The following is a 21,143-nucleotide window of genomic DNA, read 5'->3' as shown; positions in this document are numbered from 1 at the left end:
TTGCAATTACTCTGTTGTACAGAGATTTATTACCTGCATGTTACAGAAGTGATGTTACTGACGCAGTTAAAAAGCAAAAGTAGTTTCTGCCAAGTCTCTCAGGAGTTAAGGTGAGCCCTCTCTTGGACTGCAGTCCCCATGGCCAGCAGCTGCCTGGCTCCCCTCCATGGCAGCTGGGCTTGTGCCATCCTCACCCTCGGTGCCATGGGGTGCTGCTGTGGTCTCGCTGGCAGCAGCTGCTGCAGCTGCAGAGCCATCAGCATGTTCCACCCTCTCAAAGAAGATGAGTAACTCACAGTGCCTGGTCTGAGGGAACAGATCCACAGCCATGGCTCTCACGGGCCGGAACGAGGCTCCTTTCACCCTGTTGGAAGGGGCTCGGCACAGGCTTGATGGGGAAGGGAAAGAAGGGCAGGAAGAAATGTATTAATATTTTAGTAAACTGCTCATCACTTCTGCTCTTCTCAGAGAGGTTTTTCTTCCCCAAGCTTCAATTCCACGATAGGTTTATTCACCACCCCTAATGTTTCCATTATGACTTGTGTATTGGGCAATACCATTCCAAGCCAGCTACTGCAGCTCCCAGCTGTTTCTGGTGAAAGGTAAGCCTCCAGGAACATAGCTTGAAAATAAAAATCCAGCAGTGGTCCCCCTCCTCAAAAACCAGAGTTTTCTTCCTACCACATTAAGTAAACTTAATGCAAGAAACACTCACTCGACAAAGTTACCCATTGCAGCTCTGGGATTGCAGGAGACATAGATGAGCTTCTTCAGGTGTTCAGCTCTTCGAAGGGCAAGAATTACCTTGGAATCTAGATGATCAAAACCACAACAGCTGTTCACTGGTTCTGTGTGCAGCAAGAGCCTCACAGAAAAATGCCAGCTTATATTCAGCATGAACAAAACTGCTGCAATGTTGCTCCAAGCGATACCTGAAGCCTGCACTTAATTTATCCCAATGGTGTTTTCTTTGGCTCCCCACCAAGCACCCGTTGAGCGAACCAACTTAAACCCTAACTGGTGAACTTACGCAGCCCTGCTCGTGGTGGATCTACAATTGTGATCAGGTTCTGAGGAGCTAAAACATTCATTAGAGAAGGAACAATATCTTCTGCCTTCCCACAATAAAATTCAATATTATTCAGCTCTGTAAGAGAAAAAAAAGTTATCAGAGTGCTTGTCTAGTCAAAGCAGCTTTCAGTTCTTCACCTTGGATATTAAGTTTTGATGCCTCAGAAACTCTAAATTGTTTAGTCTACCCTGGAATCAGTGTAATTTACACAATCACTGTTAACTTCAGATCATTTAAACAACAGTAATTTCAGCATCTTCCATTATCGGGACTAAAGCAAAAGCCCAGCAAAAAACCAGCAATGTTAATGTGTTTTTTTAAGAGGACAGCTGTGGTTTCATCTCATTTTTACACTGAAATAAATATTTTACTTTTCAATTTAAAAAAAAAAGTTCAACTGGAAAATTGATCTCATAGGCTAACAAGGTATTTGTTTTCAAGAGCAATTAAGTGTTTAAACAGGACAAGATCACTATCAACAACATGTAATTCCAGCCTGCTTAGATAAGGTAAAGAACAACTGGCTGTGCAACTACTCCTTACCAAACAGGTCTCAGCATTTCACCTTAACTCACCATTAATCTGGGCATTTGCTTTGGCATCCTGAACAGCTTCTTGGCAGAGCTCAATTCCAATTACCTTCTTCACTCGCTGTAGAATCAAAGGAAAAAGATCTCTCTGTGATCTGTACGTGTGAATTTAACCATTTTTCATAGCATCAGCAATTAACAGGGACTTTGACTCCTACCTAGGCTGCTCAACACAAGGGTGAGATTTTATGATGTGGTAAAGGAGCTGCAGGCAATTCAATTACAAATTAATTAAAAAAATTAAGATATAATCTGTTGCATTTCACATACTAACTATTTTCTTCCCTTGTAGCCACAGATAAAAATAGGTGAAAATTAGCTTCTATCCAGGAAGAGAAATTGCCAACCTTTGCTAAAGAAATCCCAATGGTTCCTGTCCCACAACAGATGTCCAGCACGGTGCTCTCTTGGCTCAGTTGTGCCCACTCCCCAATGGCAGTGTACAACACTTCTGCAGCTTGTGTGTTCACCTGGGAAATTAAGTTTCCAATAGATCTACTTCTTCATAAACAGTAAATATGTTTTAATAAGTCTTAGTAAAGCATGTTTTCTTGTTTCTAAAAAACAAATCATTATACATTAAAAACACATTTTAAAGTTTTGGAAGGGCAGAAACAAGTTTTGGAAAAGCAAACAAAAATTAGTAATACAAGACTCCTGTACTGTATTTTTGCATGTTCAGTGTTACAAAAGGCTGCCATTAAACAGGAGGAAAATTGTAACGAACTAGTAAACAGAAAAAGTTGTCTTCCATGTGCTCCCATCAAGCTTACAGTGCTTTTACAACCAAACATAATATTTACTGCTATTTAGTCACACCAAATATATAAAAGGTTAAATTTCTAGGTATGGAACATCTTGTTTCACAGCATTAGTCAAGCTGTGGAACAAAAGCATTCATGCAGATCCAGTTAAATGAGCAGCTTCACATCATCCTTACTTGAAAAAATGCATGAGGAGAAATTCTAAATTTTAGGCCAAGGAGTTCTTCATATATGTACTTATCACCAGCCACATGCTCCAAAGGCAAGTCCTCTAGATTGGGAGATTTCCTGGGGGCAGGGGAGGAAGAGGGAGACAAAACCAAAAAAAGAAGACAAACATGTTTGTTACAATCTTCACCAAAGCTGTAATCATCCTAAAAACCGTAGTGCTACATCCTAAGCAGTAACATTTATCATGTGCTCATGGAGGCTCTCCTTGGCCATTAATGTCTCAGGGTGGAAGGACCTCCACCATCTCCAGATGAAGATGGTGTGAGCCTTGTGCTCTATGGAGGATGGGGAGATTGAAAAATTCACATAAATAGGGAAGAAAGGCAGAAATTGCTTGATAATAACAAACATTCATCTACTGCAGTAAACACTTCTATAGCTTGACAGCCAGCAGTGGTCAGTGGGTTCACCCACTGAAACTCTTGCTGCCTCTATCCAGAGAATGGGAAATTTCAGGAGTCTCTTGTGGAAAAGGTGAATAACTTCAACAAATTAGTAACAACTGCTGCTACTTCTATAAAGTAGACAAAACAATGCTATGAAATTTGCAAACACCAAAAATTCAGCCACCACCAAAATCTCCCCAAAGCGAAGTCAACTCCCTCACCTCTGTCCTTCCTCCACAAAGTACAGGGAAGTAACACCACTACTCTTTCCCATCCCGTCTGTGAAGTATTTTGCCATAGAGATTTTCAGGTCAGCTAGTTCTTCTTTATTCAATTTCTAAAGTTTTCATGTGAAAAAAGGGAGAATAACTGTTTTAGTGACTTCAAGATATGATTTAGTGTATGATTTACATAAGAATATTACTTGTTCATATCCATGTATTAGATTAGCCTAAGTAGAATTAGAGCAATGAAGCACGGTAAACCACACCAAATAATCACTCTATTTCTCTTTTGTATGCACGATTCATAAATCAAATTTAAGTAGTTCTGAAGCTGTGAGTCTGGGCTGCTCATTACATATCAAGTGAAATACCTGAGGATTGAAATAAGCAATTGCCATGATGTGGCCGTTGCGGCTGGTGCGGACCGTGAGCTGTTTCCAGTGCCCTTCGTAGGTTTCAGGGCTGTACACAGAGTAAGGAGTTGACCTGCAGTTTGCAGAAGATCAGTTACTTATACAGAGAATTCTTTTTTTTGTGTTACATTAAACAGTGCATTGAATCAAAAGAAGGTCACTGTGCGAAGCGATGGAAAAAATGCTGACTACAAAGAGGGTACATTGATTTCTCAAAAAAAGAATGACTTCCAGCTAAGAAAGTCTGATGGATTTAGTATCTCCTAAAGCAAAATGATCTGTCCCTCCTTCTCAAAATCCTCTTACCCATTTTAACCCATGCAAAATTACAGAGGCAAGAGGCAGCTTCTCACTTCATTCAGAGATTGACATAACTTTATATAATGCTTTCATTAGCTTCTCTGCTTCATATCAAGTTCAAATCTTCCATTTTCATGATCCTTCTGAGGTTTCCATTTTTGTGGATTTAACTGCTTTTTAAAGAATGCATTTTCTAAAGAAGTACTCTTGCTTAAATGTGCAACTTTTGGTTTATTCCTTTCTGTAGGATGATTCTTCTCATCCAAGGAAGCAGTGGACCTTGGTTAATTAATTATGCCTTTCAGAAGTGTTTTTCTGAGTGATTCTTTACAATTAGTGGAAAAGCTCCTGAGCAACAGACACTTTTTGTTGCATACTTACACATCCCATTGCTTGCAATAAAGCTGTGTTCAGCTGGTACCTGTCCCCACCTCTGAGCAGCTGAGCAGAAGCAAGGGAAAAAGTCCCCATGATCCAGGCACAAGGTGGAAACAGAATCACTAAAATTTGAGACTGGTATATCTTGGATCTTAAAACTCGGAACAAACGCTAATTAAATGTATAAATATTTTTGATTAAGATATCAAAACCTTTATGGATAACTCATTTTACTTATGCTCACCTTATGTAGTCTTGGAAAGCTTTTACTACTTTTTTGGCAATAGCAGGAATGTGAATAGTATCAAATGGCTCCACTACAGCACATGTACCACCCTTATATTTGCCAAGACGACAACCCACAGTTTTGTCTTCTTGATTTACACCAATCCCAATCAAGAACTCACATTTGTTGCGATATTCAGTCTAGATTTAAAATAAAGTTATGTAAGATATTTACACAGCATTTATTTGTACATGCCAAGTTTCTCCTGAAATAAATCCCATGTGGTTAAAATAATTTGAAAATTAACCCAGGACATTTAGCTCATATGGATGAAACTCATGGATTTTGATGTGTGTGAACTAAGAGTAATAATGAAAAGGTATTAGTAAATCTTGTTATTTAAAAAGCAAAATATTGCCTCTGTTGAGGAATGTATTAGCTTACGACACAGGTTTACAAGGACAGCATATTAATTTTAAAGTTATAATATCCAGTTATCCATTTTTCTGCTTCCTGTTAATATTTCCACACAGTATTTACATTAAAGGCAACAATATCTAAAATTCATAATTTATTATAAGATGAAGTTGAATACTCAGTTTGTCCACTGCCTCTCAAGACCAAATAATGAACATAACCCTCAGCTCATTAACTCTGTTCCACACTTTACCTGAGATTACATTACCTGTAAGGGTGATGCTTTCACTCCCTCCACTGGGCAACATAATTTATTAAACTTCTGCTTCTGCAGGAACAACCAGGGTAATAAAGTTCTGTTGTTATTTCCTATTTCCCTGCCCAAATCAGAAACAAAAAGTGTAAAGCACGCATTTAGAAAAACTGAGTTCAAGAGTTGCACAAGGCTTCTTTTTCCTATAGGGCACAAAAAAATAATCAGATTGTCACATGGAAGAGTGTTTCTTCCAGAATTTTTTTAACAAGCAAATCCTCTCCAACTTCATAAGAGCTGTAACCTGAAAAAGTAAGGGTTAAATGTAGTTACAATGGTTATGTACTGGATTTATCAACATACCCACACATGATAATTAACACCAGTTTTATCCAAGGAAAGAGACAGAAGTAATACTTTGATCTCCAAAGACCAGGCATAATATTATGAAGGGATTTTAAAAGAGAAAATCGTAGTACTAAATTGCCATTTCTACAAATTGATTCTCTCTTACACCATGTGACAATGCCATTTTTTCTTACAGGCACATAGATCCTTCTGCTTATGGAACAAAAAATGGACTTTAAAACCAAGTTCCCTTTATTAATCAATCTTTTGAAGGTGACCAAGAACATCAATAGCAGGTTTTGTCAGATGGAACAGCTTTTAGGCTGTAGCATCACAGATCATCTTGTAATTACTTTGACAGGGAATCGAGTTTTGACCTACCTCTAACTCACTTCAGTTTAGAGGTATCAACTGATGTCAATTTAGCTATATCCCATCACAAGGCCAAGTCTTGTACACATTAGGTTACAAACAGGAATTACTTTGTTAACTTCTGCAGCACTTGTTCGCACTCCTGCTTCTTCTGGGCCAGCTGCTCCTCGTAGGGCACGTTCCACAGCGGGGTCACCACATCCGCGATCCGCTTGCTCAGAGGCTCCTCTCCGCAGGGAGCCGGACGCTTCGCCTCTCCCTGCTCCGAATCCTCCTCCTGCTTCCTCTTCTTGGCGATGGGGTCGGCTTTGGGCTTGGCCAGGCGCACGCTGAGGTGGCGGCTCTTCCAGAGCGCGCCGTGCAGCACCCGCATGGCCTTGTCCCGCTCCTCCTCGCTCTTGAACGTCACGAAGGCGAACGTCTGCTTTCCGAAAAGTTTTATCTTGTGAGGATTGAGCCCGTACTTGGCAAGGAACTTTTTCACATCGTTAAACCCAATGTATTTGGGCAGGTTCTGTATCTCTACTTTATAGATCTCGGAGGTGAACAAGTCTCCCTTAATGTATCTGTATACGTCGGGGCTCTCCGCGAGGTCTTCCCCGGCCTGGCTGTCCGGCTCAGCCCCATCTCCAGCCTCCGCCACAGGAGCCGTGTCGCGGTCGGGGTCGCAGCGCTCACCTTCCTCCGCCATGGTCCCGCCGGCCCCTCCGCCACCCCGCACACCTCCCGGGGCGGGGCTGTAGCCTCACGGACGGGCCGCTGCGAGGAGAATGACGGCAGAGAAATCACTTGGTTGTTTTTTAAGCACTGCTTCTCAGCGCTGCCGCTCCTCGCCCCCGAGAGCACCTGCGGCCCTTAAACACATTATAAACAGCAGCTCATACATCACCCCCTCCCTCACGCGTGCGCCATCTTGGGCCGGGACGCGGGATGCCGCCGCCATGGCGCGGGGGGTGATGGGAAAAGCGCCTGGGAAACGGGACAACAAAAACGCTTCTCGGGGGGCGGGATGGGCCGAGCCGGCGGTCGGTACCGAGGGTCGGTGACACGGCCGGTACCGGGGCCGGTTCCGGGGACCTGTGGGGGGACCGATGTGGCGGGGCCGGGGCGGGCGGTGCTCCGGCCGCGCCGGAGGCGGGGCGCGGACGCGGGGCTGGGGGGGAGCGGGCGCTTCCCATGGAGCCTTGCGGCGGCGCGGCGCGGGCTGCGGGAATGAGGTAGAGGCGGGCGGGGCGCGCGGCAGGAAGCGGCGAGCGGAGCGCGGCGATCGGGCCCATGGCGGACACCGCGGTGAGGGGCGGCCGCGGGCGCGCGGGACCGCGGGGGGGAGAGCGCGGCAGCGAGGGCCGGGGTGGGAGAGTAACGGAAACAGGTGGGGCCACGCGGGGGGAGCCCAGGGCGGGTAGGGCCGGGGTGGGGGGGGGACGGACGCTGGGCCTTGCTGGGGGCTGGAGCGGCCGCGCCCGCGGGCTTGGAGGTTTGCGGCCACTCCGGGCACGTGTGGCCGCTCGGGCCGGCCCCTCCGCCCGCCTTGGCCGTTCCCCGCCATGAGGAAGCCACAGAAACCCGGGACCTTTGGGGTAGTCCTTCTCCCCGTTTCCTTCCTTTCTTCTCTTCCCGCCCGGCCCGCTGGCCGGACCCCGCGTACCGCAGCAGTTGCCCACGTGCTTTATATCGCGGCAGGGCGGGATCGTATCGTGATACCGGGATCCACGGTCTCGCACATGAATTGTGCGTTTCTCGTGGTCTGTGCAATGACTTGCTCAGGCGCAGAACGCATGATGAATTACCATGCGGGATGTGCTACTTACACACATGGATACAATGTATAAAAGTTTGGCTAACGTTTCTTTTCCTTTTTTTTGGAAACAGATGTGAAGTAACTCCTTTCTCGCTTTTTTTTACATGCTGGAACACTGGGGACATAAAACTGGCAATAGCTTGTGTAACATTGTTGATACAATTGGATTTTATTTTGCACCATTTTTTACCTAATTTTCCCTCGCCCCCTGTTTTTTCTTTTGTTTACTATTTAGTAAAAATAGACTGCTTTATTTCTGTTTCTTTATGCATACATGGTGTATACCTTCTCTGTAAAGGACATTGTGAATAGAGCCTGTAAGAGTGGACTCTTCCATTTGAAAAGTAAAAATATAATTTAAATGTCATCTACGTGTAGACTGTTTTTCCTTTCTGTTACTCAAGAAGCAACAAAAAACATAACCCAAACCCAAATCAGTTCCCTTGACCTGAGATAGCTGTTGTGTGGCTTTGTTAAACTTGCATATGAGTCTCCCTCCTAGGCTTGTGTGCTGAGTGCTTCTTAGCAGTCCATATGTATGAAATACTAGAGATGCTTATCATTTACTTACTAGTCACATACTAAAAAACAGTCTTTAGCTCAATGAATGCTCTGGTAGGTTCCTAAACAACTTAAATAGGAAGTATTATTTGGGCTATTTTCCTGTTCCTTGAGGAGCCTTAAAGCAAGAAACCTAAATTATTCCATGAGTGTTACAGCTGTGCCTCAAAATATCTTTGAGTGTGTTGATTGTGGGTGATTCTAATACATAAGACAGAATGATAAACTCGGGATGCAATGTGTCCCTTAAGATGGATTAGGTGGATGTTGTGTGGGGTTTTTCCTAATTTTCCCATTAACGATAGGTTATTAGGCATTAAGAACTAGAAGGGGTTTAGTAGCATAAAACACATTACAGAGGAAAAGTTCTTGAAGAAATTGCTTTTCCATAACCAAGAGCTATTACTCCCAGGCCAAGCCTCTGCACAATTTGTAAGTGGTTGGATTAAAACATCTAGCACTGCATGAGCATCTTTTTGTTTCTTAGTGTAACTGCACGTTGACTTGAAAGTCATTTGTTTTCAGATATAATCATATTTCTTTACTGTTTGGGATATTTCAGTTAATAAGATCTAGTTGCTGATAAGTCATAAATGTTTTAAACACAGATGTGAGTGCTTCAGGGTTTGGGTACATAGCAAGTTTGTGTTATCTTTTTTTCTCCTCAGGAAGCACATGAGGAGCATGATACTTCTACTGAAAATGCAGATGATTCTAACCACGATCCTCAGTTTGAGCCCATAGTTTCTCTTCCAGAGCAAGAAATAAAAACTCTGGAAGAGGATGAGGAAGAACTCTTTAAGATGTGAGTAGAATATTTCTTGCTCTTATCTGAATGTTCATTAGGCTTAAACTTGACAGTGTTCATTAAAAGCTGCATAACTTGCAGCAATCTCTGTATGAAGGGGTAATCTGACTTGGTCTGCACGGTGATAGCAGACATTGAGTGGGGAGTGATTGATGTTTCCCCAAGAAAATGGATTCTGGAACCATAGAAGGGAGCTGATAGTGCAAATCTGGCTTTAGCATTGTTTGCATAAAAGACAACAACTTAGGTAATGATTATTGAAATTGTAATCGTGTGAATGTAAAGCGAGTGTCTTGGGAGGAGGGGAATGAGATGTACGTGGTGTTGCTGCTATGCATCCCTGGTAAAGAGTAATGTACAAGGTACTGAAATAACAAAAGCAACAGCTGCAGTACAGTATTGGGGCATTTGTGGCAGTTCCTGTATGTTGTCTTCAACACAGTTCGTCCTTAGATTATGCTTATTGTCAGATCAGGATGGCTTGGTCTGCCTGAAGAAAAATGTAGTCTAAAGGCTTAAGAAGCATTTTGAATTTGATCCCTGATGTGCTTGCTTTAAATAGGTTTAAAAAATTCTGCTTTTACTTAATAACAGAATGGTATTGCTCATCTGGAAGAGAGATCTGAGTTCTCCTTGTACAGATTCTGATAATAACTAAAGTCATGGTCAGTTTCTAACAGGTAGTGTGGTGAACTCTGGCTATAGCAAAACCTGTTAATTAACTACATGAATTTAAAAGGTTACCTACACCAAATATGTTCATCATCCCTTAAGATTATCCAGAACCTGTTGAATTTTAGTACAGTTATTACATAATTCCTAATATTTAAGCTTTTAATTTATTATATCAGTTTCTGAATGTGTATATTGAAGTAGAACAGGGGATCTTACTAAAGAAATTGTCTTCTTCTTGTGTGTGTCTTTTATAAAGAGCTGTGCTGTTCGGTCAGGTGTGGTGTTTTAATAAATATTTTAGTACATGCCGGCTAATTAAATTTTCTGTTCTCCAAGGCGAGCAAAGCTCTTCCGGTTTGCATCTGAGAATGACCTTCCAGAATGGAAAGAACGAGGAACTGGTGATGTGAAACTCTTGAAACACAAGGAGAAGGGAACAATTCGCCTCCTCATGCGGAGGGATAAAACCCTAAAAATCTGTGCAAACCATTACAGTATGTTATACATTGCTAAACTTACTCTTGATTTAAAAAATAAGATGGTAGAATTTATGGTTGTCTCTTGCTCTTCATACAAGGCATACAGGCATCAAAAACCATGAGGGGTTAATTTTATTAATGGAAGGAAGCTGGAGGTTTTTTCCTTCAGAGTCTGATAGTGCTGTAAGACTAACTAAAGTCACTTTAAAATTTAGCTGTGATAGACAGGCATTATGTGATTGCTTCCAGTGTGTGTGTGTGTGATTTTAATGATTAATACAGTGTAGAACATGTAAGCCTTAGTACTGTTTGGAATAAGAATTTAATGTATGCTGGCTTGCTCTTGTAAAACCATGATGTAATAGTTTACTACTTTGAGCTAAGTGTTAGAATTTCCAAAACCAATCCTTAACTATCAGAAAACAAGAGACTGAGGTGCTAAAAATCTGAGTCTGCCTTTCTCTGCTTGTGAAATAAACTGAAATGAACATGTTATATTGGACTGACTCATTCAAAAAAGAATCCTCTTTGAATTAAAAGAAACCATGAAAGAGCAAGACAGACTTGAAAGTCAGCACAACTTGCAACAAGTAGACCAGTTGGGTAATACTTTGCTTGCTTTGGTGATATTCAGATATTTATATGAGGAATCTGTAGTGTTCTGTGGAGTTAAACTACATTTAGATAACTTGAAATAAGAAGTAGCTTAATGCAAACCTCAATAATGCCACTAACCAGGAGGAATAAACCTTTTGTTTAGGGAAATAAATGTTGCACATAGCAAAACAGAATCAATGAATTTATAGTATTCATGTCAAAAGTTGTTTAGGTTTTTTTTCCTGAAAAAGATGCTCTCCATATAGATTTGTTTATTGAATTTATGCTGACTCACAGTCAGACAAAAGAACTCTCTTTGTTTTTGCAAAGCATTAAATGGAGCAAAATGTATTTTGATCTCTAGATGTTAAAAATGCAGGGAAGGGAATAGACTCTTCAGACTTCTCCTGAACTAGATGGGGCCCAAGGAGAAAAAAAGCCCTGCTTACACTTCGCATGTCTGTAATGTAAAAAGTCTTAAGGTACTGTGGGAAGTAACATTTTAACTTCTCCACTCAGTCAGGTGAGGTAATTGTAGTGTCTTGGAGAGACAGGGCCCCATTTACTGGGAGGGAACAAACATATTGAAAAGATGCTGTTTACACTTTGCAGCACTGCAGAATTCTGTATTATCTTGTAGTACAGCTTTAAACTGATGGGAAAGGTAATTAACTTGATGACTAATTGAAGGAATAATGTTTTTTTAAATTAATTTTGGTAGTAGTTTTGGTGTGCAGAAGAAGAATGGGTGTTGTTTGTCTGGATGGCTTTTCTTCCTGAATAATTTGTCTGTATTTCAGAGCTGTGCTCAGTGACTGCATCTCTTAGTATCACAGTCATCTGTTTTAAGCAAAAATTGAATCCAGCTCTTTTTCCTAACAGTAGTGAATCCAGCATCCTCTCACACAGTAATGCCCTTGCATGATTTTATTTGACAATGTAAGGAAAAGTATATATGAACACCACTGTCTTGTATTTATCCCAAAGTAATTCTGTGTCTAGTGCTTTATGTAAGCATTGCAGCCTGTTGTCAATGAGATTTATGGAGGCTGGTGTGGAAAGCATTTGCTGTTGTTCTGTGTACATCTTTTAATGCTTTCTTTTCAGTCACACCCTTAATGGAGCTGAAGCCTAATGCTGGAAGCGACAGGGCATGGGTCTGGAACACACATGCTGACTTTGCAGATGAGAGCCCCAAGCCTGAACTTCTGGCAATCCGATTTCTAAATGCAGAGAGTGAGTGGACTGGCACTGAACTTATACTGATTGTCAACTGTTGTTTCTCTGCTTGTCTAAATGCTGCTCTAAACCATTATTGGAGATGTACCCCTGCATGGTAGTGTTAGCTAATTAATTCTTTATCTGAGAGAAGTCTGTTAATCATTTAACCATATCTGTTTACAAACAGTGTAGTAATTAGATCTGCAGTAATATTTGTACAGTTTCTGCCCTAGGCACTTTTTTAACCTAAGCCATTTCATGTAAGTGCAATGCCAATTAAAATAAAACTAAAGGCAGTTAAGAGACTCTCTTGCAGCTCACTTTCATGTAATTCTGGTGCTCAGTTGTCGTTAAGATTAGATTTTTGCATTAGAAACAAGGAAATCCTGACCTGATACTTCTGGTCTGTCTGCATTAGGAGAACATCTGAGTTGTTTTTTCTTTTTTTAATGAAGTATGTAGTATCTTCTTTGTTTTGATTAAATGGAATCCTCAATGAAAAGTTCCAGTCGTACTCATCATGTTAGTGGATTTTTCTGGAGTGACTACACCGAGTACCAGAAAAGTAACTCTAGTAATGGATCAACTAGGATTAAATGAAAGAAGTGTTTGGAGGCAGAGGAGGTTTATGATGTTTTGTTTTGTTGCTGGTTTAGGGTTTTTTTTTAAAGAAGCAAAATGAAAAAGTGTTGCATTCTTTGTTTTACAATTTTCCACACAAGTTTAGTATGGTAGCCTCCTTTTCTCGTTACATACTAGATGGATCTTAAGGTGGTTATATATTTTAAAACTTAATGGATTTGGATACATCAGGAAAGAACTTGGTATATCTTGCCTTTCTCCTTTGCCTTCAGTCTCCAGTATCATTTTGTTTAGCCAAATAAACCTTTCTGGTCCTCCTGATTAGTGCTTGCTTCATGATCAAGTAGGAGATGAAAGTGTAACTACTTGCTCATCTCTGAAAAGTCTTCCCCTCTTTCTGGTAGAAGCTGTTCAGGTTATTGAATGGTCTGTCTTGAGGGAGTAGGCCTCTCTTCCTGCTCGCCCTTTGCAGTACTGACTAAGCAACTGACAGGTGAACAGACATAAGTTTGACCTTGGGGTGTCTCTGCTGTTTGAGATGCTTGAAAAGGAATTGATACAAACACTTCCTGGACTAGTTACAAAGTGCCTTCAGAATTCCTGTGGGCCAACAGTGACCTCCTGTGGTCAGCCAGACCAGCCTGGGATACCAGGCTAGTATCACCTTGGTTGTCCTGGTGTCAGGAAGATCCTTGCCTAATCCCATGTTGCTTTTATTACTTGTGTAGAGACATTATTGAAATTTGATCAGCTGCTTGGAATGGTTGTTGAATTGAGTGGTGGCTTAGACCAGAAGGTAATGAAGATTATGCGTTGTTGGTTCTCGCAGTGAGGAATAACCCTCAGTAGTTACAGTGAGGTACAGAGTCTCAATGCTGTACTGGTGAGACAGCCATTATCTTCCTTTGCTGATGCTAAGAGCCCCCAGTTGTGGTCAGGTTGTGGAAGACTCTTAGGGTGTAACACAGCTGGCAAAAATAGCAGTTCAAAGCTAATTTCAGTCTTTTGCATACAGATAGTTGTATTAGCAGTCTCTGACATCATATTCCTATTCCTTTAGGCTACAGACAGCTGGGAGTTGCAATAGCTACAAAACAGCTCCTGCTGGCATTACATTTTGAATATTTTGCAAAATAAGCTGCTTCATTAAACTTGCTGAAGAAGATGAATTGCTTTTGCACAAAGATGTGATTGAAGAATTTTGTATCTTGTATGATTTACTAGATTACTTCATAAGTCCCTACAAATTTTGTTTACACAAACCTTCTCCTGGGATATCTTTCTTCAGGATTAGAAGTATTCAGTGTTGTGAGGTGGGAAAAGTAATGAAAAAATATTTTATCTTCACTGAAACAGATGCACAGAAATTCAAGGCAAAATTTGAAGAATGCAGGAATGAAGTAGGCAAGACAGCAAAGAAAGGTAAGGTAGTCTCAGTGTACTTGATGCCACATTTCTGAGCTGTGTGAGTGGTTGCAGTACCCTGGTGTGTTGTGTTCCAGCAGACTCACTCTGTGCTGAACTGCAGCCTTCAGTTCAGGTGCTTTTCTGTCTGCGAGAGTAAGAGCTCACAGGAGTGACGATGGCCTTCTTTCCTGTGGAAGGCTGTTACAGTTGCTGTTGGGACATGGCTGCTTTGGAAATGCTGCCAAGGAAATATTTATGGCTTATAGTAAACAAATGAACTGTGAACACTGCAACCACAGTGCTCTTTCTTCCTTCCAGGTCCCTTTCCCAAATTTCGCAAATGTACAATCATGCAAGTACAATATTTAATGTTTTTTACAGTTATTAGTCTGTGTGAGGTTGTTCACAAGTCTCTAATAGATTATTGCACCTCCCTTTAGAACTGCCTTTGTGACAAGGTATCTCACCATGTAAATAAAATAAACATTTTTATCTTTCTTAAGTACAGACTAGCAGTGCTCTGCAGTCAGCATTCTTCAAGATATTTAGATTGGAGTTTTCCAGTCATAGGAATTCCCTTGCCCCAATTTCAAACTGGGGACACTTGACTTTGCTTTTTTTGGTTAAGATGACAAGAAGCTAAGGACTTCTCTGGATACTTTATTGGTAGCAGCACAGCTGGCCAGATGTTACACAGTCCTCAGTCCTTGTGATTAAGCCCTTGTGTAGTGATTAACGTATACAAGTGGTGTTTCTTGAATTCTGATATCTGAAGTTATTTCCAGAGGAACAGAAATGGAATGAGTCACTCCAGTGGTCAGTGAAGAATATCTTTACTTTTGTCCAATACCAGCTGTCTCTCCCCACCCCCTTCACCCTCTACTTCTTTACTCTTTCTAACAGGAAAATCCATTACTGCCTGTATGTAATACTTTTCCTAACCAATCTTTCAGCAGGCACAGACAAAAATGATAGTGCTGATAAAGTTGCTGAAAAACTAGAAGAGCTTTCTGTAAAGGAAGAGAGCAGAGAATCTGAGAAGAAAGAGACCAAGGAAAAAACTGAAGAAAAGCAATAAAATCATCCTGGGCCTTGCAGTTTTTCCTTTACACTTTTTTTTTTTTTTTTTTTAGGTTTTTTGGTTTTTGTTTTTTCATTTTTACAAGGGACTTTATATGGAACTGAATTCAACATTCACATTGTTTTTTTCTAAGCTTTTGCCCTTTGGAAGGTGTCTTCAGAAAAATTCATTCCCCTGTCATGAAAATGTACTGTGCTAACATTCTTTTCCATAGTGGAAACACTTATTTATAGTCATCCAAAAGAGTGAATAAAACAAACTTGAAAACAGCATCAGGGGACAGAACTGAGTTTTCTGTATACTGTAAAGGCTTATGAATACACTTGTTTAGTTGAGCTACATATCATCATTCCTGTGGATTAAGTAGGTTAACAGACTTTGTCAGGAGGGAAGATTAGGATTGCATTTGTGTTTCTTATATGGCTTCTAAACTGTAATCTAACAGACCTTTCACACCTGCTGCTGTGTGTACCTGACCAGGGAATGTGCCTGTGCTTCTTGAAACGCAGCAGACTTCTGGAATCAGACAATTAGAGCATTCCTGGCACGCTGCTGCTGCTGATCCATCAGACAGTGAAAATAAAGATGGGGGACAAAATTTATTATGTCAGATTTGAGAAGCATTTTCCTCTCGCAAAACAAAATCTGTGCTTCCCCCCCTCCCCAAATTTGTTAATAGTACAAAGGCTTGATTCTAGCAGAAAGTTCCTCCTGTTGTCCCAGATCTTCCATGGTGCTGCTTGCTGACTGAAGGCAGCAGCAGTAGCAGCCTGTTACACTGAGGTGTGTGCAAAGGAATCCGAGCTGTTTGAGTACCTTCCTGTGAGATTCCCCGTGCCTTTTTTCCCTGGGCTTTGGAGCTTGTGTTTTTTACCAACTGGAGGAGTTTTGAACTTCTCATGTGTTTGGTAGGGAGGCTGTCCCTCTTGGAGAGCAGCAGGCTGGAATTCACTTTGGAACAGTTAATTATAGTGCACATGCCTGAGGGACACCCTCCTTGCCAGAATGGGCAAATTGGTCAAATCTCTTCCCTGCAAATGTTTTCTGTTTATCCAGTTTCAAATTAGTGCTAGAGAGTAAGAAAAAAAACATAGTAAGCAATAAAATCAATACAATTAAGTCTGATAGATAAATTGAATTTTGTTGTTTAACAAGGATTGTGTTAGGATAGAGATGAAATTTTTATAATAGTTTTGAAAATAATTATGAAAACTGGACAAAACTTGCTAAACTGTAAGACTGAATGATGTTAACATGGGATAGCAAGACCTTTTTGTTTTCATAAAGAGGCTTTTAACTCAGGTTCTGCACTCTACCTGAGGAAAATATATTTTTTAAAAATAAATCAAGTCTTTCTTCTTAGCACTGCCTTTTGATGCTATAGTGAACAAGTCTTAAATCTGGAACTGTAATTAAGGTACTCACTTTATTCACACAAAATAATTCCTTTGGTGTTTTGCACATTCCCCTTCAACTACAGCAGATATCAGAAGTCTGTTAATTAACAAAGATGGTTGAAAGGCAAAATAAAATGCTCTTTAGTGTTTCTGGTTTGGAAATAACATGACAAAGCTATTTTGAAGTATTTAACATTTGAATGTAAAAGCCAAATCTTTATCCATGAATCACTGTAAATGATCTGATAATGTCAAACTGTGTCTAAATTGATAGAAATGACTTAAAAATTTCAAAATAAACTTAAATTTTCATTTAAAGGATTTGCTTTTTATTTTGAGAACTCTTACTGGGAATGCATTTTTAGTCTGTAGGGGCAAAGTGATGAAGGCAGCAAAATGGGCGAGTTGCATTTCACTGTCAAACATTGTACAGAAGGGGGGGACAGCACCTGAACAACTTAATTTGTCTTAATATTAGTTATTGATGACTCCTGCTTAATGTCATTGCCCTCTCTTCTCTTACTTCAGCATCCTTAAATGACTTCAAGACATTTCCATTCCTGTTCAGGTTAACTGATCTGTGTTGACGGTTCATGGATTGCAACCATCCTTGCAAATCTGCAGTCTCAAAGAGCAAAGTTAAAAGAGACCACTCAGTAAAATAATTTCTCTGGGTAACATTTGGCTGAAGAATGTTTTAGTCCTCTAAACTAAAGGATGGTCATTCAGTGTTCTGGTCACTTTAGCTGTTCTACACATTAAAAAGCAGTAAGTATTTTTAAAATTATCTCAGTGAAATAAGGCTTGTTTTTGTGCAAGTCATTCTAATGATTAAACTCTCTAATAGGTAAAGTAGGTTGCCAGGTGAAGGTTTTAAAAAAGTTCTAATCCATTTTTTATAAAGAAGGAAAATACAACAAGGTTAATAAAGCATTGTTGGGTGCTAAAGTCTGCAATTCATACAATGTTTCTGCTTGCTTCAGGTTTAGAAAGATGCTACATAGCCAGGCTTGGTGATCCAGCCCTTGGTGGTACAAATGGTTTTGTATGAGCTGAATGAATGAAGTCTGAGGACTCTTGAGTGATGCTTTCAACTTAAAAATTATTGAATTTTGACAAGCATCAAACCAATATCTTCTTCACAGCTAGTTCAGGTCTTGAAGAAGTCTACTTATTATAGAAATTAATTCAAAGTACTTCTCTCTAGATCCCATGTTAATTGTTTTGAAGACTACGCTGATCTGTGGGGGATTTTTTTCTCCAGGAGTAAGTTTACATTAGTATACTAATATATAATACTAAATCTCTCATTCACAAATTGCAAATGCTCCCTGTTTGTTGTGTTTTAATACTGTGTTGAGGGTTTTTTTCCTGTGTAATAAGCAATCACAGGACTCACTTTGTGTATGATACCAAAACATCAGAAAATTAAAATTCTTCTCAACGCTATGCAGATAGGACAATATTGTAAATTCTTAATTTTGATGCAACATGCTCAAGGAATACCTGTGTGTAAAGGGAAAAAATATGAGTCTGAGTAGTTCTTCGGATTTTGTTGCTAAGTGTTATTAACAGTTTGAGTATTGTGTCCTCTGGTGGATTTTGTGTGTGGCTCATGATGAGTTGTGCTGAACTCTGACATCCCTCAGCAATGCTGGGCCTTGAGCTGCTCAGTGCATTCCTTCACATAACTCAGTGAAAAACTTTAATGTTACTAGAAACCTTCCTCTAAAGAAAGAGAATCAGAGTTCAGAAAACTATGCTTGACACCTTAATAATATTAAATTGCACCTATTTGTGTAGAAATGGAGACAGTGGTGGAGATTCCATTATAAACTGCCCTACTGGGGTTTGGTCTGTACAAATTGCCATTGGATTTCAGTGCCAAGTCCTTAAACAGTGGGTGATTATTTAAACAACTCCAAACCTTTCCAAAGAACTTCCCATTGCTGTCAGTATTTACTCCTTCCTGTTCCCAGGACACCCATCTGTCTGGCTGCTTCAGGTTGTTTCTAGCAAGCTGTATTTTCTGAGGTGTCCATGGCAAGCCAATGCTTTAATTTTGATGAGCCAAACTAATTTCAAAGTGTTTTTACATTGCTGAGGTCATGTGTAAACTTAGACTAGTTCAGTGAAGTGAGGTGTGTATAAAGGATTTTATTTTATTATGGTTTATTTAGGATCTACTTTAAAGGTCCTCCTAATTAGATATAGTTAGAATTACTCTTTAAAATAGAAAGAAGAGGAATTGCCAGTTTTTTACCAACCTTAACTAAATCTTTGACAATGTATCATTTTCAGAGTAAAGAGCTAAGGAAAACTTAACTGCAGCAGATCAGAATTATTTTGCTTGAGGAAGAAAAGTTGAAGTAATGAGCTGTAGAGTGGATTCTACATGTAAGTGATTTCTCAGACTAGTTCACGTGAAAACAAGGTGTTTCTCAAGCAGCTTGTGCAAGTAAGAATAAGGAAATAAATATTGAGAAGGTTGTGAAAACTGACAAGCACAGGAAGAAAAATCTTCCTAATATTTAAGAGCTGAGTAGTGTTAGTATCTACAGCTATGCATCAGATTTATGGACACTATATTTTTGTAATATGTAAATTTAGGTATGGAATATCTTTGTCCACTTAAGTCACATTAGACACCAACCACTGACTTAAGACCTGGTCATATTTGTAAGACTTGTCAAACTAGTTTGCTGTAGTCTCCTAGTGAAAACACAACCTATATCAGATCCATAAATAAATTATATTTGTAGAAATGCACTTTTTTTAAGTATTAATGCTGCAGGTAATGTTTGCGGGGTGTATTATCTGTTACACCAATATAATGCTTTAAGTAGAAAGAAGGTGTTAGGACAAATCTGGATTAACCGTTACATACAGCAAACTTTTATTTTGTGGAATGTGTCTGACTACTACAAGTATTTCATCAACTTCACAGTCTTAAGTATGTTTCCAGCTTTCAAACTGGAACAGTCCAGCTCATTGTTTATCAGTCTTGACTACAAATTTATATCAGCTGAATCACTGTATTTTAGATATGAACTGTTGTATCAAGATGTGTAATTTGCTTACAACCTAAGAGAGAAGCTCTTGCCTGTTCATGTTGTGCTGGCTGGCCTCATTTCAAATAGTTTAAATTTCATCATTTTCTAATGCTTTTCTTCCATAAAAGCAATTATGGCTATTGTAAATGTCAACAAAAATGGATTGGACATTAAAATGACTGAATATTTTGTATGCTTGGAGGCTATTTATCAAGACTATTCTAACAGGTATAATTGAAGTTACATTGCTTCGTATAAATAGTCTTTATCAGTTTTAACATCTTGTTGGCTGGTTTGTGAACACTGTTGGCTTGCAGAGTTTCAGCAGCATAATTTAGAGTGATATTTCATTTAGAGGAGGAGAATTGCACTTAACTAATGGTTTTAAACAGGACGGTTAGTGAATCTTTAAAACTGCTCGGAGGTCTATCCCATTCTGATGTAAGTAGTTTTTTGTGGGGAACATTTAGGAATCAGTCTGCAGAGTTTCATAGTAAATGCAACTTGACATGCCCCATCACTGCTGTTGGGAAATATACCAGATCTGTTCTGAGCAAATGTCATCCCATGAAAAATATCTATTGGAATCATCTAGAAAATGTTGTTATAAATCTGTTACAGCTACTGAGAAATCATTATTAGGCAATAATTTCTTGATTTATCTGGTAAGAAATAAACAACTAAATGAAAATTGTTATATTGAAGTTCCAGTGGGTAACTTACTAGGCCTGGCTTGTACCCAGAACTGTCTGGCTCTTGCTTGGACTTTTGGCAGCACTGTGTAGCACAAGATGATCCATGTGTCTCTGTTCTGAGCACTGTAAATTTGAGGGGAAAACCAGTTTTTATTAAACAACAAATTAGTGATCGCTGAGGGTTCTCCCAGTGATCCTGAGCAGTTTGCAGGTCACCAGTACTAAGAAAAGTATAATTATTTATTGTGGTCACTGTTTAATGACAACAGCAAATTCGAGCTAGGAGCTAACTTGCAAGTGACCACTAAAATATTGCAGGGATATTCAGTACTTTCAACTGTGCAAAATAAAAGAATTTTCTTAATCACGTAGCTAAGCTTTCCAGCTAAAATTAGTGCTGTGACTTGATATGAAAATTGCATGGCTTTCAGGCTTTCTTGATTTTTGCTCTGTTATGAGTCTCCTTTCATCTTACCAGCTCTGAGAGGGGTACTCTGCCATGTGGCTCCAACACAGCTTCTGTGGTTGGCCCTTCCTCCTATGGGGTAAAACCTCAGAGTAAAATCTTTCAAGAAGACATGCAATTACTAGCCATGCTCTGCCAGATTATTTTTAGATTGTTCTTTGTAGCTGTGTTTGTTCTTTGTCATTAAATCTTTCCCTAACTCATGCTGCCATTGCTGTTTACTCCAGTGCTGCCAAAACCTTCTGGCACGCTAATAAGGTAGTGTGAATCCAGAAACTGCAGTCCTTGAAATAAAGGTGTTCCAGAAGAGCAATTCTGAGACAAGCCTGTTCTGCTTTAGTCAAGT

The 21,143-nt window shown here is 39.9% G+C and overlaps 2 protein-coding genes and 1 non-coding gene across 4 annotated transcripts; 2 read left to right on the top strand and 1 right to left on the bottom strand.

The window, feature by feature from the left end:
• Window positions 1–12: 12 nt before the first annotated feature.
• Window positions 13–7,017, bottom strand: TRMT2A (tRNA methyltransferase 2 homolog A). Its single transcript, XM_058851941.1, has 11 exons — window positions 6,085–7,017; window positions 5,270–5,378; window positions 4,603–4,784; window positions 3,639–3,753; window positions 3,265–3,380; window positions 2,603–2,714; window positions 2,010–2,132; window positions 1,648–1,723; window positions 1,031–1,147; window positions 716–812; window positions 13–388 (listed from the first exon to the last, which is right to left on the bottom strand). Exons 1-11 carry the CDS (start codon window positions 6,663–6,665, stop codon window positions 106–108), a joined length of 1,911 nt encoding a protein of 636 aa, XP_058707924.1. The 5' UTR covers window positions 6,666–7,017; the 3' UTR covers window positions 13–105.
• Window positions 7,018–7,140: 123 nt separating this feature from the next.
• Window positions 7,141–16,901, top strand: RANBP1 (RAN binding protein 1). 2 transcript variants are annotated; one of them, XM_058851943.1, is made up of 6 exons: window positions 7,141–7,264; window positions 9,005–9,141; window positions 10,156–10,313; window positions 12,003–12,131; window positions 14,055–14,120; window positions 15,062–16,901. In XM_058851943.1, exons 1-6 carry the CDS (start codon window positions 7,250–7,252, stop codon window positions 15,181–15,183), a joined length of 627 nt encoding a protein of 208 aa, XP_058707926.1. In that variant the 5' UTR covers window positions 7,141–7,249; the 3' UTR covers window positions 15,184–16,901. The 2 variants fall into 2 exon arrangements, with proteins under 2 accessions (XP_058707926.1, XP_058707925.1); XM_058851942.1 differs by having other exon boundaries at window positions 15,059–16,901.
• Window positions 14,200–14,331, top strand: LOC131585650 (small nucleolar RNA SNORA77). Its single transcript, XR_009279003.1, has one exon. It is a non-coding gene; the product is annotated as a small nucleolar RNA SNORA77 (small nucleolar RNA).
• Window positions 16,902–21,143: the final 4,242 nt, after the last annotated feature.

This window comes from Poecile atricapillus, chromosome 16 (genome assembly GCF_030490865.1).
Source record: "Poecile atricapillus isolate bPoeAtr1 chromosome 16, bPoeAtr1.hap1, whole genome shotgun sequence".
Classification (NCBI taxonomy): domain Eukaryota; kingdom Metazoa; phylum Chordata; class Aves; order Passeriformes; family Paridae; genus Poecile; species Poecile atricapillus.
The sequence above is the reverse complement of the archived record's forward strand: the minus strand, read 5'-3'. Positions and strand labels throughout refer to the sequence as shown.